General features: G+C 51.2%; 1 protein-coding gene across 1 annotated transcript; it reads left to right on the top strand.

Annotated features, from left to right (window-relative positions):
- The first annotated feature begins 13,127 nt into the window (after positions 1-13,127).
- On the top strand, positions 13,128-16,596 carry LOC136541719 (protein MODIFYING WALL LIGNIN-1-like). The gene is made up of 2 exons (XM_066533770.1): positions 13,128-13,583; positions 16,071-16,596. Exons 1-2 carry the CDS (start codon positions 13,288-13,290, stop codon positions 16,330-16,332), a joined length of 558 nt encoding a protein of 185 aa, XP_066389867.1. The 5' UTR covers positions 13,128-13,287; the 3' UTR covers positions 16,333-16,596.
- The last annotated feature ends 202 nt before the right edge of the window (positions 16,597-16,798 follow it).

The following is a 16,798-nucleotide window of genomic DNA, read 5'->3' as shown; positions in this document are numbered from 1 at the left end:
AGGCATCGCCCACGGTGGCTCCCATGCCCTTGGTAGGACAAGCGGGCATGGGGGCTCGAAGGACGCCCTCAGAGGTCGCTGAAGAACCAGTGATGGAGACGGTGCCGCTGTTGTCGATGGGTCGGTTAGAGCTTTCGACCACGCTCATGGCGCCAACCCTAGTGGGCGCGATATAGCCAGATGAGGCCCCACTAAGGCAGGCAGAGGTGGTGGTGGCCGTGATAGGTGGGCCATGGCTGGACGCCACCATGGTGGCGCTCGAGGCAACGGCGTGACCCGCACCTCCGGTGGCCCAAATGATGGCTCTCGACATGGGCCAGACGGAGGGGGACACGGCTGAGGGGTCCTCGGGCATCGTGGCAGTGGTGGAGAGGACCAACGGGGAGTCACCCTTGGCCCTAGTGTCAGGAGGCAACCACTCGCCCACATGGGGTGAGCCTCTGCTCCGGTGGATAGATCTACAAGACCCGACATCGACACTCTTCTCGCTCAATGATGCTACTAAGAGCATAGAGCGGGAGAGTCTCAACAAGGGGATCTCAGCCATGCTGGAAGCTCTAAACTAGGCCAGGGGCACCCTACGTGACATCGTCATTCCCACTGGCCGGGTATTCACTTAATCTTGCTTTTCACCCTCTTCTTTCTTTATGTATTTTTGTGTTCTAACCATCATCTTCTTTTTAGTCCCTTATCACTCGCAGCCGGGAGAAATCCCAATTCCTTCGTGAGCAAAAGGAAAGCTAGGACCACCTTGTTAAAGAGGCCTAGATGCATGGGGATGTGTCCACCTAGCTTGTTGCCGCCCAACAAAGGGTGGCTGAGCTGACTCCCCTAGCTGAGGGGCGGAGAATCGTTGACTGCGGGAGGCCAAGGCCCATCAGGACACAGAGGAGGCCGAAAAGGCATTTGAGGAACTATCGGTGAGTTCTCGGTAGGATGAGGAGGCCGCCAAAGTTAGGAGGGAGTGGGACTAGCTGCTCTAGAGGGACGTCAAGACCCGCCAGCGGATCATCGACCTCCTAGCTGAGGCTGAGACAGAGTAGGAGCTCAAGCAAGGAGCTGAGGAGAGGTTTGCGGCCCTACAGCAGAGGGCGAACCTAGATGCTAAGGCGGTTGTCGAGCTGTGCAAGGAGCAAGACGAGCTACGCTAGACCATGGAGAGGCTCCGCTCGAAGCGCAACATGGCCCACAAGGAGCACGACCAGGCCATCTGAGAGCGTGATAAGGCATAGTAGAGGATCAGCTCCCTCCAGGATGAGCTCAGAACCACGATGACCCAGAGGCTAGAGGCTAGAGGCTGAGAGCATCTTTGCCGGGCTATCCACAGAGCTCGCCGAGGTGTGGAGGACCCTTCAAGCGGAGAGCGACGAGCATGATCTCCTGAGCGCTGCCCTCGGAGTGGTTTGCAACAACCTAGAGGTGGTACAGCCGGAGAGGACCAGCTCGCTTGCGGCCTGTGCCATAGATATCATGGCATAGGTGCGTCAGCTCAAGAGGGAAGCTCTTCGCTCTGGGATCACCCAAGCCTTTGCCATCACCCACTCTCACTACACGGATAGTATTGACTTGGAGACAATGAGCCTTGGCTTCGCTCCTGGCTACGAAGCCTCCGAGCTAGATGAGATAGAGACGGTGGTGGCTCCTCTCGCATGAAACCTGGTGGACAAAGTTGAAGACATAGTTCTCCCCCGGAGGGGGTAGTTAGTCATATAGGTCGGATGAACACTTATTGTAATATGTGAACAAGCGCCGACCTTTATGTATCGCAAAAACAATTTCGTAACTTCATTTTATTTGATTGAACTTATTTTCTTCCCTTTTTATATATGAAAGAAGGGCTCATGTATTCCAACCCTTCTGTTCATTAAGACCATAGGGTCCGAGGTGTAAGGGCGAACTTTGATCGCGCTAGTGAGCAAAGGCACCATAGCCGCCAAGGCATAGACTTTTTGTAGTCTGACCAGGGATGATCAATTTATTCATTTCCGTAAACATTGTCGCTAGGCTTAGCATGAGGAAGAGGTCTAACATGGTGACTATTTCAGAATAGGTGTACCTATACCTTTATTAGCCCCTGAGTGAGATCCGACCCCTTGCCGTTGTTGGGGTCGGATGTCACTGAAAATCAAGGGGAGGATAGCGAAACTTAGGAGAATGCATCTCTTGTATTCACACGTACCCTCTCCCTAGGTTCTTAGCTATCATTCTATGACCGAGCATTAGGTCTCCTTGCAAGTCCAACCTTCCTTGAGCCCCCGCGTGTGGTGGGGATTCGGTCAAGGGTCAACTCATTTTTGTGGTTGTCGCCCGATCCATGGTTTCTGCAACTAGAGGGGTTGAGTTAATGTTACTTGCCTCGGTGGCTCGAGTGACATGCTTGGTGAGCTCACTAACGGGCATGTTCGAATGGAATCCGGTTCTATCGCTTGTGACGGGGTCAGCAAAGCCTTCATGTGGCATTCCGTTGCTCCTTAACCCGCCTTCCAATAGATTCCCCCTCAATAGGGATTCTATGGGCTTGGCTAGAGGCTAGGATCGAATGAGAAGGTTGAGATGACCTTGTCTGCTTCTAAGCGGGATGGGCATAGGCCGCTAAGGCTCATCTATGTTTTCCTCCCTAGCTCTTTGTTCGACATGAGGCGGCCTCGGGGCCTCCATGAGTCGGCCTTCAAACCTTGGTCTTTCGATCTAGGATCGGGTGGCTTGAGCCCCTGAGCCCCATGGGGTTCGGTAGGGGTCGGCCGTGATTCATGTGTCACCCCATCCTCGGTTTCCGCAACTAAAGGGGCTGAGCTAACAACACTTGCCTTGATGGCTCAAGTGTCGTGCTCGGTGAGCTCGCTAACGGGCATGTTTGAGTGGAATCTAGGTCCGTCATCCGCTGACAGGGTCGATAGAGCCCTCATGTGGCATTCCACTACTTCTTAACCCGTCTCTTGGCAAATGCCCGAGCCATTTGATAGGTTCGGGTGGCTCGTTGGTCTCTCCTCGATGGAGATTCTGTGGGCTTGGCTCAAGGTTATAATCGAACAAGAAAGGTCGAGATATCCCTATCCTCTTCTGAGCGGGGTCGAGCAAGGCCACTGGGGCCCATCTTAGTTTTTCTCCCCTGGCTCTGTTTGACACGAGGCGGCCTCTAGCCCTTCATAGGCTGACCTTCGAACCTCGGTCGATCGCCACTCATATTGAATGAGATGACCACCACTTCGTGACATGATGTGAATTGTTGTGATGCGGAAATTGCATGTGCAATGCTTGGATGTATGGGATGATTGAATGGACAAATATATGAATGATCATAGTTAAGAAAAAACGGGGGTCGGTAATGTTACCTCGATGGCATGAGTGACGGGTTCTAGGAGCTCTTTACTAGATATGTCCGTGCAGGGGTCGGGTCCATCGTTCGTGATGGGGCTGGCGTAACCTGCACGAGCCTCCCATTTTTTTGTATCTGTCTCATAGCAACGGCCCAAGCCATTTGATCGATTTGGGTGACCTGACAGCCTCTCCTCGATGGAGATTCCATAGGTAGGTCCCTCCAAACCCTTCCCGAGAACATGGAGGTTAAGGTTTGGAGTGCAGAGACAAAGTCTCTAATCATGCTGGTGGACCAAAATGCCATAGCCGCTGGGGTGTAGGGTCCTAACGGTCTGACTAGGCTTACTCAAAGTTTGTGCTCGCACACCGTGCCTCTAGTTTTTAAACATAAATAGGGGTCAGACAAAGAGAATGTTTAGCGAATAGACACTCCCACCAACCCCTGAGCAATGTTCATCCCCTTGCCATTGCTAGGGTTAGAGGCTCGATATCAAAATTAATACGTAAAGTAAGTAAGGAAGGGTGCTTGTCTCTCGCAGCAGTTTTGAGCCATTTGATTGACCTGGGCACCGATTTTACCTTGATGGTAAGAGTGATGGGTTTGGAAAGCCTCCTTTGGATATGAGCGTGATCCTGTCTGCTCCTTACCCATTTCTTATTAGTGGCCAAGCCATCTGAATGACTCACATTGCCTGTTGAGACAAGATTTTCCTATGGAAATAGAGGATGAGAACATCCCACGCAAGAATTTAGTTTAGGTAGATAAGCCAAGCGACAAACTTGTGCAAAAATGGATAAGCTCTCAAACTTTGTTACAACAAACAACTTTTTAGCTCTTCTCCCCCTTTTTGTAAAAAAGGTTTAGTGTGTTCTGACCCTTTTTGTAGTTTAAGGTCATAAAGCTCAGAGTACGGGTGAGCCAACTCTGATCATGCTGGTGAGCAAAGGTGCTATAGCCGCTAGGGCATAGGTTTCTCGCAGTCCGACCAGTTATACTCAGAGCTTGTTCCCAAAAACCTAGCTCCTAGGCCTTAACGTGAGAAAAGAGGGTAGGCATACAGAATGTTTGCAGGATAAATGTACTCATATCAACCCTTGAATGAGGCCCGACCCCTTGCTATTGCTAGGGTCAAATGTCATGAAGGATTGGGGAGTTTTGATAACAAAATTGATAAGGAAAAGTGTGTGTTTATTAGGGGTAAAGGCGACGTAGCTGCTCGATGTTCCAGGCATTGGTGAAGATTCCATCATCGATGGTCTTGAGCTTGTAGGCGCCTGGATGGAGCACCTCCGCAACTATGTATGGTCCTTCCCATGGTGGGGAGAGCTTGTGGCGATCCTTGTTGCTCTAGTCGAGGCAGAGGACCAAATCCCCGACATTGAAGGCCCGACCCTGCACTCATTGGCTATGGTAGTGTCGTAACACCTGCTGGTACTTGGCTGAGCGGAGGAGGGCAATGTCGCGTGCTTCGTACAGCTGGTCCATGGCATCCTCGAGGGATGCCTTGGCTCCCTATTCGTCATATGCCCTGATCTTTGGCGCTCCATAGTCGAGGTCAGTTGGGAGGACAACCTTAGAACCGTAGATCATGAAGAAGGGTGTATAGCCAGTGGCTCGACTGGGGGTTGTCCTTAGGCTCTAGAGTACTGAAGGAAGCTCAACAACCCATTGTGCGCTAAACTTGTTCAACCGGTTGAAGATTCTGGGCTTAAGGCCCTATAGGACCATGCCATTTGCGTGCTTGACCTGCCCATTCGTTCGGGGATGCACGACGGAGGCCCAATCGACCCGAATGAGGTATTCATCGCAGAATCAAAGAAACTTTTTTCCAGTGAATTGCTTGCTGTTATCTGTGATGATGGAGCTTGGGACTCCAAAGCGATGGACGATGTTGAGAAAGAACTGCACGGCCAGCTCGGATTTGATCACGGAGATCGGCTGAGCTTCTATCCACTTGGTAAATTTGTCTATAGGGACAAACAAGTGGGTGTAGCCCTCGGGCGCTTTTTTGAGAGGTCCAACCAGATCGAGCCCCTAGACCTTGAATGGCTAGGTGATAGGGATCATCTAGGGTGCTTGGGCTGGTAGGTGAGTCTGTCGAGCATGGTACCAACACCCCTCGTATGTGCGTATGATCTACTCAGCGTTAGCTACAACGGTGGGCCAGTAGAAGCCCTGTCGGAACATGTTTCTGACTAGGGTTCTAGGCGCGACTTGGTAACCGCAGATCCCACCATGGATATCGTTTAGCAAATGCTTCCCCTATTCGATGGGGATGCAGCGTTGTAGGATCCTAGTGTGGCTTCGCTTGTAGAGTTCGCCCTCCACAAGAACAAAGAAATTAGCATGACGTGCGAGCTGTCGAGCCTCCGTCTTATCCATCGGTAGTGTGTCATGGAGGAGGTAGTTGAGGTAGAGTGTCCTCCAGTCAACCAGAGGGTCGGGCTCTGTTGCTGGGCCCTCTTTGAGCTCCATGACTTCAGGGTTGGATGGAGCCAACAGTTGGTCAGCCCTCGGTCCTGGATTGGTTGGACCATCACCGCCCTGTTCTGACTCCTCGTAGCGAACCGAGGGCTTGTGCTGGTCACTAGCGAAGATGCCCATTGGCACCAACTCTCACCCGAATGTTGCTTTCGCAAGCGCATTGGCTGCCTCATTGAGATGCCTCGGGATGTGGTTGAGCTCGAGGCCATTGAACTTGTCCTCCAATCAGCGGACTTCTCAGTAGTACACAACCATCTTGACGCCATGGTAGTTTGACTCCTTCATGACCTGGTCAACGACCAGCTGGGAATCTCCTCGAATGTCGAGGCATCAGACATCCAACTCGATGGCAATGCATAGGCCATTGATGAGCGCCTCATATTCAACCACATTATTGGAGGAGGGGAAATGGAGACAGACCATGTACCTCATGAGTACCCCGAGGGGGACACAAAGACCAGCTCTGTGCTGGCGCCATTCTTCATCAGCAATCCATTGAAGTACATTGTCTATTACTCTTGATCGATGACCGCCGGTGGCATTTGGACCTCAGTCCATTCCACGACGAAATCAGCCAACACCTGGGACTTGATGGCTGTCCGAGAGGCATATGCAATGCCCTGACCCATTAGCTCAAGCACCCATTTCACGATTCTTCCTGTGGTGTCCTGGTTTTGGACGACCTCGCCGAGGGGGAAGGACGTCACGACTGTCACCGGATGTGACTCGAAGTAGTGGCATAGCTTCCTCTTAGTGATGAGGATGGTGTATAGAAGTTTCTAGATTTGGGGGTAGCGGGTCTTTGAGTTGGATATGACCTCACTAATGAAGTACATAGGTCACTGTACTTTGAGGGCGTGCCCCTCTTCTTCCTACTGTACCACTAGGGCGGCGCTGACCACTTGCGTGGTGTCCGCAATGTAGAGCAGAAGGGGTTCTCCATCTATAGGAGGAACTAGGATCGGAGCCTTCGTTAGAAGTAGTTTGACCATTTCAAGTGCCTCTTGGGCCTCGGATGTCCATTCGAAGTGGTCAGCCTTCTTCAGAAGTTGATAAAGGGGGAGACCTCATTCACCGAGGCGTGAGATGAAGCGGCTGAGTGCGGCAAGGCACCCTATAACTTGTTGTACTCTCTTCATGTTCTAAATTGGGCCCATCCTTGTGATGGCTGAGATCTTCTCCAGGTTTGCTTTGATGCCACGCTCAGAGACAATGAAACCAAGCAGCATGCCCCTCGAGACCCCAAAAACACATTTCTTAGGATTGAGTTTGATGTCATTTGCTCAGAGTTTTGTAAAGGTCTACTCAAGATTGGCTACGAGGTGGTCAGCCCGTTTGGACTTGACCATGATATCATCAACGTAGGCCTCAACGGTCCACCCGATGAGGTCCCCGAAACACTTGAGCATACAACGCTGGTATGTGGCCCATCGTTCTTTAGACCGAACGACATTGTGACATAGCAGAACAATCCGAAGGGGGTGATGAAAGATGTCACGAGTTGGTCGAACTCTTTCATCGTGATTTGATGATAGCCAGAGTACATATCAAGGAAGCAGAGGGTTTCACATCCTGAGGTATAGTCAACTATTTGGTCTATGCGTGGCAAAGGAAATAGATCCTTTGTGCACGCCTTGTTGAGATCCATATAGTCAACACACATACTCCATTTCCCACTCTTCTTTTGTACAAGAACGGGATTGGCTAACCACTCTGGGTGGTACACTTCCTAGACGAATCTGATCGCCAAAAGCTTTGTGATTTCCTCACCGATGGTCCTGTGTTTCCCCTCGTCGAAGTGACACAGTCATTGTTTCACCGGCTTGGAGCCTAGGCAGATCTTCAAGGCATGCTCGACGACTTCCCTTGGAATGCCTGGCATGTCTGAGGGTTTTCACGTGAAAATGTCTCTGTTGGCGCGGAGGAAGCCGATGAGCGTGCTTTCCTATCTAGAGGAAAGCGTGGTACCAATGCGCACCATTTTTCCCTCGGTGCTCCCGAGGTCTATGAGGACTTCCTTAGAGCCTTCTGCTAGCTCAAAGGACCCAGTCGACCTTTTGGAGTCGAGCGCTTCTTCGGTGACCTCTTTTCTAATGTCCATGAGCTCTTAGGAGGCTACGATCGCTGCAGTGTGATCACAACACTCGACTTTGCACTCGTAGGCGTGCTAAAAGGATGTGCCAACGGTGATGACCCTGCCTGGGCCCAACATCTTTAGCTTGAGGTAGGTGTAGTTGGGGATGGCCATGAACTTCGCGTAGCAAGTTTGCCCAGGATGGCATGGTAAGTTTCGTGGAACCCCACCACTTCAAAAGCGAGAGTCTCTATCCTGTAGTTGGACGGACCCCCGAAGGTGATGGGAAAATCGATCTGCCTAAGTGGCATGGCCTGCTTTCTAGGCATGATGCCATGAAAGGGCGCTCCGATTGGCCAAATGCGCGCTCGGTCAACACCAATAGCATCGTGCGTCTCGGCGTACATGATGTTGGCCGCTGCCTCCATCCATCAGTACTTTGGTGAGCTGCTTCATGTCGATGATTGGGTCAACCACGAGCGGGTATCTCCTTGGCTACGGGACGCTCTCTGAATGGTCGGTCCAATCGAAGGTTATAGCAGACTTTGACCACCGAAGGAAGGTAGGTGTGGCCAGTTCGGTCACATAGACCTCACGACGCGTGATCTTCTGGTGGCGTTTGGAGTCGTAAGCCTTTGATCCTCGAAAGATCATGAGGCAGCCATCTGGTGTTGGAAAGCCGTCGTCTTGTCCCTCAACATCGTCCGTGGTAGGGTTGGGGTCCTTCCCATGCTCCCCTTTGTTGGAGCCTTTAGATAAGAACCGCCTCATGAGGCTGCAGTCCTTGTATAGATGCTTGACCAGGAAGGCATGGTTCGGGCATGGCCCCTTGAGTAGTTTTTCAAAATGGTTTGGAGTGCCCTCCGTGGGCTTCTGACCACCCCTACGGTCAGCGGCGGCCACGAGCGAGCCCTCGCGCCGTTACTTCTTGTTCTTCTTTTTGGCGGGACGATTGGAGGCGCCTTTGTCGATGTCCTTGTCTCACCTCGCCTTGCCATGGAGGTGATCGAAGATTGCTCCGGCCGCTTCTTCGCCCAAGGTGTGGCTAGTGGTGATGTCAAGGAGTTCCTTGGTGGTTCGCAGACCCTTGCATCCTAGCTTGTGAACCATAGACTCGCAAGTGGTCCCGGATAGGAAAGCCCCTATAACGTCGACGTTGGTGTCATTAGGTAGCTCGTTGCACTGCTAGGAGAAACGCCGGATGTACCCATGGAGGGTCTCACCGGCCTTCTGTCGGCAGTTTTTGAGGTCCCATGGGTTCCTAGGGCGCTTATATGTGCCCTAGAAGTTTCCCATGAAGATCTCCTTTAGGTCCGCCTAGCTCTGAATTCTGTTGGGTGGCTGGTGTTCCAACCATATTCGTGCCGAATCGGCCAAGAACAGTGGAAGGTTATAGATAATGAAATCTTTATTATTCGCGCCACCGGCTTGGTAGGCAAGCCGATAATACTCGAGCCATAGTCTAGGGTTCATCTCCCCAGAGTACTTTAGGATGTTGGTTGGTGGCCGGTACCATGGTGGGAAGGCAGCGTTGAGGATATATCGGCCGAAGGCCTGAGGCCCCGGTAGGCCGAGGCTTGGGCTTCGGTCCTCGCCGCTATCATAGCATCCGCCATGGCGAGGATGATAGCCGTGGCTAGCCCCCTCTCTCGAATCATTGTGGGTACGCCTGCGACCGTCAAGGGTGTTGCGTGCATTATAGTTGTGACCAAGATGCTGATGCACCAGGACCGCAGCGTGCTGCCCACCGCTTTGTGGCGCCTGGTGGACCGACGCGTCCCTGCCGGGATGCTCTGAGAGCATGCGCTGGCTGGCATCGAGCTTGCATCACCGAGACAACAAGCTCTCGGCCTACTATGCCACCGCACGCTCGAGCAGCATGCGAATCTCACGGTGGGCCTAACGATCCTTGAGCATTGCGGCCTTAGGAAGGCCATGGAGCAAGGCCGCCATGGCGGCGATGTTCTAGCTTGCCCGGGTGAAGCGAGGGAGGGCTTCATCATCTGTGATGATCCTTCAGTTCACGTCACGAGCCATGGCGCGTGTGCGCCCACCATCTCCGCCGCGCTCTATCTCCTGATCGAGCTCCATGTATTCCTGCTCGAGCTGGACTCACGCTTCCTCGATCTCTCGATGTTGGGCTTTCAGCTGCTCCACCGACATGTGTGGTAGGGCTGCTGTTTCCCTCTCAGCCTCATCGTCGAGGTCATTTGTTGGGGTAGCCTCCCCCTTGTGGACGCTTTTGACGTGCCCCTCAGGGGTACCCGTCATGAAGCATTCACGAGAGGGGTGATGGCTTTCCCTACTGGAGTCAGAGCCAGAGGGTGACTTCGGCTCCTCTGCTAGGAGGTTGTGGAAGGATTCCGCGATGTGTTCGATCACCCCCATGAATTCGTCGTTCGTGGGAGGTGGAACCATGCATTGTGCCACAAGGTGGCTAACGGTCGCCGTGGTGTTGCGGAGACCGAACGGAAGCACTATCGGGGAGCTCCGTATGAGGTGTTCTGGAGAGAGGGGTTCCCCTCCGACGAGTCATGTCATGTCGTTGGCGTCAGAGAAGGTGAGGCGGCGCGGGTGCTCCCTGGACGGCTGGGGTCTCAGGGAGAACTCGAGTTGGCGCTCAAGCCTCTCGTTGTCGAGGCCGATGGAGGAAAGAGGTTGGATGGTGACGTGAGCCAATGCCAACTCTCCTCCCACCATGATGATGAAGTCCAAGTCCCCAAAGCGCACATGTGCGCCCAGGGCCCAGCTGATACCGTGGCTAGCCATCTGTGGCCTAATGTTAATGTCGGAACGCGCAAAGGTCCCCTACCTGGCGCGCCAACTGTCGGTGTTTCGAGTAAACACCAACGAGTAAATTTGTGTTATTGCGCGTCTGACCCGGATGGTGTACTAAAAGACACAAGGTTTATACTGGTTCAGGTAGAATGTCCCTACGTCCAGTTCGTGGTTGCTGCTCATGTTATTAGCACTGAAAAGTTCATAGTAGGGGTTACAAATGGGCAAGAGAGGGACAGGTCCTAAGTCTCTGATGGAGAGGTCGAATGGACGCTGAGAGCTTGGTTGCTGCTCAGCTGTGTGTGATGTGATGCCTGGTGTGTTGAATCGATCGGTCCCCTTAGTGGGGTGCCTTGCCTTCTCTTTTATAGACCAAGGGGAAACAGGGATTACAAATGGGAGATAGAAGAAAAACCAGAGGCCAGGGAGGTCCTTCAAAGATGTTGGGTCTTCCTTTTCCTCTGAGCCAGCCCTCGGATGTCGGGTGAGGCGGAGGTAGCCCCCAAACGTCGGGCGAGGCGGAGACAGCCCTTGGGGGTCGAGCGAGACAGAGTTTGCCCTTAGACGTCGGGCGAGGCAGAGCCAGCCCTCGGGAGTCAGCTTGAGGCGGGGCTCATGGTCTCGGTGGACGGACGAGGAGTGACCCGGCAAGCGGTGTAGTCGCGCTCTTGATCACGCGAATGAATCAACGTTGACGGTCATTAGCTCCTCCTCTTTGGGTACCCTAATATTGGTCCCCGACAGCAGTAGCCCTGGCCACCGCTGCGCCTAGCTTCGGCAGCGGCCATTGATGTGCCTAGACCCGGTCTCAACCCCCCGTGCCGGCCTCGACCTCTAGGAGTCATCGTCGTAGAGCTCGAGGCAGGTTGGAGCCCTGGCCCGCCACCTTCTCCCCACCATCAGTGTCGCCCTACTAGAGACCACCCACTTGCATGGATCAACCCCTCATGCGCCGTTGTTCTCCAAGCAGGATGTGGTGGATGGTGGATGCAGGCGACAATGCACAAAAAACGAATGGCGGATGCAAGCGATGATGCATAGACAATGAATGATGGATGCGGGAGGCGCTCCCATGACTGCGACGGCGAACGACAATCAGTGTTGGTGAGGATAGGAGGTGTTATTGGGAATTGCCGGTTGCTCTAAGCCAAGTTAGCCAAGTTTGGTCCACTGTTTTTTAAGTTAAAGGATTGCATTACTTCATAAACATATTATAGAGATGGAGCCTAAATTTTCTTGTTTGGAAGGTTCGAAATACTTGCTCACACTGTATTGTGGAGGGTGTACATATGACTCACAAGAGTAGACACACGGACCGGTGAATCATATGTAATTCATGCATCTGGTTGCTTTTTGAGGCACCAAACAACGCACACGGGTTGTTTTTTGAGGCACCAAACTTACATAGACGGTTGTTGTCTGAGCAGGCGAAATAACTACATTAAACAGACATCTCGCAAGAAATGTATTTACTCAAGCGAGACATCTAGAGTTACAAGCAAACATGCCTATTATGCTAGTTTATATATAATACTCCCTCTGCCCTGAAAATTACAATCCTCGTTCTTTAAGGAGTCAAATATTTTCGAGTTTGACCAAAGTTATACGGAAAATACTAATAATTATGATACAAAATAAGTATCATTAGATTAATTATGTAATATATTTTCGTAATAAACCAATTTGGAGACGTGAAATATTTTGATTTATTATAAACTTGGTCGGACTTGATATTTTGACGAGTACGGATAACATAATTGCATTCTATTATGACAGAAATAGTACATATGTTGTGCAAGTTGTAACGAGCAGAGAGACGTTCACCAACAACTACAACGTGTACATGACACGGTCCAGGAGCCCGGTGCGGGGTAGAAGCCATCGTCACAACAGACGAACTGTGTTTATATGCAGCCAAAAGGAAAAAAGAAAAACCTGTGCCTTCTGAATCTGAGTGCTGCCCTATAACCACGGCACGGCAGGCGAGAAGCAAACGGCAGCAGGCTGACTTTTTTCTGCTGCCGAACAAGCTGGATGATAGAAGAGGGATTACCCCGCTCCCCACATGTATATGAAAAAAAGAAAATTTTTCAAAGAGCATGAACTTGAGCTAACGCTGCCCACGTGGTGCCGGCTCTGCCGTGGAAACTGGTACGCGCGGGTCGCGGCGCCGGCGCTGGACTCGCTGCCCTGCCCTGGCCGTGCCCGTGCGGAGCCGAGCAGGGGCCGTCGGCGACAAGCCACACCTCACGTCCACACCCCAGGCCACCCGCACCAACCCCGGCAGGTAAACGCAACGCGCCAACGCCCGTCCGGTAGCGGCTGCCAGGTGCGCCCCACCCGTCTGCCGCATGGCATTCGTTAGCCGGTCCCCTTCCCACCTCCACCAGAGCCGCGTGAGCGTGACCACCCACCCCAAAACGCAAAAAAAGAGAGGCTCATCACTTCCCTCGCCTCCTCTGCACTCCACACCGACCCGCGACCCGCACTGCCTTTAACTACACCCTTCCTACCACCGCACCGGGCAACTAGCTCACCCCAGCAGTACCCAGCCCAGACCAGCAGCTCAGCCGCGAGCTAGTAGAGACCGACCGACAGGAGCAAGCCGGGCTAGCTCGCTCGCTCGCTCGCGATGGCGTCCGTCATCGTGCAGGCGGTGGTGATCCTCCTGGACGTCATCGCCTTCGGCCTGGGCGTGGCCGCCGAGCAGCGCCGGAGCCGGGCCACCGTCACCCCGGACGCCGCCAAGGAGTACGACTACTGCGTCTACGACTCCGACATCGCCACGGGCTACGGCGTCGGCGCGCTGCTCCTCCTCGCCGCCGCGCAGGTCGTGCTCATGGTCGCCAGCCGCTGCTTTTGCTGCGGCCGCGGGCTCAAGCCGGGAGGCTCCCGCGCCTGCGCCCTCATCCTCTTCCTGTTCACATGGTAAAGAACCAAATCTCCTCCACCCCTCCCGCGATTGATTGCCTGCTACTACTTCCTCTTCGCATACATGGAAATAATTAACCAGCAGAGCTAGATTTGCTTGGTTGGGCGATCCCTTGCTAGCTCCTCTCTCCGAGATCCAGACTCGGGTGGGTTGGATTCTGCTCTATCCCCGTCGCTCGTCTAGTTCTACTTCTACGAGCAGATTGGGATGGGATCTGCGTCGTGTACGCGTGGTTTCAGCTGCGGGTGCACGACGCTAGCTAAGTGTTAGAAATTATAGGCAAAATAAACGACGAAGAACAGCAGATCAGACACGGGGGACACAAGGTTTTAACGTGGAAAACCCTCCCAAGAAAGAAGAGAAAAACCATGGGCACCAGCCAGCAAATCTTCACCATATCGGGTGAGGTTACAAACGTCGGGGATTTACAACTTTTCTTATCCCAAGACGACGGCGGCTTCAAGGAAGTATATATAGAGATGGAAAAACCCTAATAGGCGACGATTCAAATTCAGTCTCCGCTTCGCTTCGGCCCAAGCCTCCCGACGACGGGCCTCGCTTCGCTCCGTCAGAAGTTAACCATTATCTTACATAACTGAATTTGGATCACAACTCAAACACTAAGATCCGTTTTCCGCCGGCTGGTGTTGACCTGGATCTTGTGCTTTCCAACTCAACCTTGTGATGCACAGGTTCCACAGCTTAATTTCTAGGCCTAGGCAGGAAAGGATGACAGAATGTTATGCACCATCTATCCATGTGGTGAACTGACTACTAGTTCGCCGTTGTTGCCTCTGGCATGGACAACGATGCGCATGCTTTTTTTTTTTTTTTTTTTTTCATTTTCAATCTTAGGTGAAGTGTCGCTTGTTTTAGTGGCAAAATGTCACTTTCTTGTCTTAAAATGCAAGCGTCTCACCCAGTGCTTTACTCTATTGCTTTTGGCGAACGAGTGGTGAGATCCATCGATTAGTAATAATACTAGTACTTCTCTGGTAGCCAGATGCAAATCATTTCTCCCACCTTCTCCAGTTAGCCCCTTGCTGGCATGAGGCTTTTGCTTTCATTACTGAAGCTGCACTTGCACAGCAATGCTCAGTATTTAGCACCTCAGAGTTGATATAACAGAGGCAGAAGTGTAGTATTGCCGTTGCTGTATTGTTTAAGCTCTGTAGCCTCATGCTGTCATGCAAGCTAACATCTGCTTTACATACAGTTTACTACCATGTTTCAAATATTTCAAGCCACATGCCCCCTGAATAATAATTTGACTAATTCTTGGTAGGAGGCAGTTAGTAGCACATGTCATAGATCTCTGAACTGTCTCAGACATTTATCTTCATAGATCTGCTAGATTTCTAGTATGTTTGATTGTAGATGTCCAACTACTCACATTGTCCTTTTTTTTTTTAAAAAAAAAGGAAAGGTGCACTCCCATTATCCTTGTAACACAAATTGGCAATCGCTTGGCACTGGTACTTTTATGGGATTTAGTGCTTAGCAGACTTTATATTTCTGTGATATGATGGGGAGATGTTGAAAGCCCTTTCCATCACAAGTAAGTGTTGTTTTAGATGATCAGTGATATCCTGACAACTTTCACAATAGTACAGTCTGCAAGATTAACATTGCACAATAATTCGAGATAAGTCTATCTATATATAAACTCTCAATATCCACAAAGATACACGAAGCCAGATTTCTTCAAAATTTGAATGCACGCTGTCGAAATGTTGTTGGTTATACTTTACTGGAGGAACTAGCAACTACTACATCTTTATTTGTTCTGGGTAGCTTAGCTATTCAGTTGGTCAAGGACTTGCAATGAAGTAATTAATGAAACCATGTTTGTTACCTTGATATATCCACATCTATGCTTTGATATTTGTTTACACGAATTGACTTATGTTAAGTTTTTTCTGATGAACTGTTAAAGTTTTTTCTGATGAACTGTTAAACCGCATTATTTTTTTATAGCCTGTCATTGATTTGTTTATCTGTTTCTCTTGAGATCACCATGTGACAGTGACATTTCCTAAGCAATTCCTAAGTCAACATCAATTAATAGCCTTGCTTTCTGGGTGTCCTTGACTAGCCAGCCTTCGGGAGGAAGCATCTGCCATAATCTATTCGCAAAAGCCACAGTAAAATTTCATTTGGAATCACTTGAGTTGTCTGTCCGTCTCTGGATCCTGCTTGCTTGCTTTCCTTCCTCAATTCATATAATAAAGCCTGAACTAGGAACTGCCGACTGTCGTGGCCAGCTTCAAGCTGTTATGACATGAACATATATTTTGTTTTTTGACTACCTACAGATTGCAGATATACTATATTTTCTGACACATTTGGAATATGTCCAACTGATTTGGGTACCCAAAACATCAAGCCAGCATATCTAAAAATAAAAGTTGATTATTCAAGTAATATCAACTGCACTTCCCATCCAAATGTTTACCAATAACATGTCTCATTCCCATTGACAGGGTGACCTTCCTCATCGCGGAGGCGTGCCTGCTGGCAGGATCAGTACGCAACGCGTACCACACCCGGTATAGGGGCATATTCTATGGCGAGTCCCTCTCATGTGAGACGGTGCGAAAGGGCGTCTTCGCCGCTGGTGCGGCCTTCACCTTCTTCACGGCCATCTTGGGCGAGGTGTACTACCTCAGCTACTCGAAGTCCCGAGATGCCGCTGGTGGTGCCCCCTACGGCGGCTCCAGCATTGGCATGGGCCCATACAACTAAAGGAGCTTGCTCAAGGCAGGCCCCAGTCTTTTCAACTCGCTTCATGGTGGAGGAATGCAGTGTTCTTTTTAACATTACCTTAGTAGGGACGGTGTAATTGGTTATTGGATCCGCTGTTTTTTCTTTAGGTTGTATGAGGTTACTTGGTTGGGCTGTATACTGTTTGGATTATTGGGTTGGATTCTGGACATGGAATACACGTATCCTAGTATGCTATGCTGTTCATATGTATGCACGTCTTTCTCAGGTTTGCCTGATGTTTTCCCTCGTTTCGTCCTGGTCTCGTCATTCACCATTTACTGATGGTGGTCATGTCTCGGCATTCGCCATTTACTGATGGCGGTCATGTCATTTTTTGAAATAGCACTAGGGCACTCGTTCCTCTTCCTATCGCTCTTATCTGCTCGCCTGTCGTCTCTGAGCGCACGACCACTCGCCCTTCTAGGCGCAGCGCGCGGCCGCTGGC

The sequence above is a fragment of the Miscanthus floridulus genome, chromosome 3 (genome assembly GCF_019320115.1).
Source record: "Miscanthus floridulus cultivar M001 chromosome 3, ASM1932011v1, whole genome shotgun sequence".
NCBI lineage: Eukaryota > Viridiplantae > Streptophyta > Magnoliopsida > Poales > Poaceae > Miscanthus > Miscanthus floridulus.
This window is presented reverse-complemented; position numbering and strand designations above follow the sequence as displayed.

What these genes read in the sequence shown, in the direction of transcription:
- LOC136541719 (XM_066533770.1), top strand. Translation starts at nt 13,288, where the DNA reads ATGGCGTCCGTCATCGTGCAGGCGGTGGTGATCCTCCTGGACGTCATC. An exon ending in ATCCTCTTCCTGTTCACATG is followed by an intron (nt 13,584 to 16,070) that starts GTAAAGAACCAA and finishes TCCCATTGACAG; the next exon opens with GGTGACCTTCCTCATCGCGG.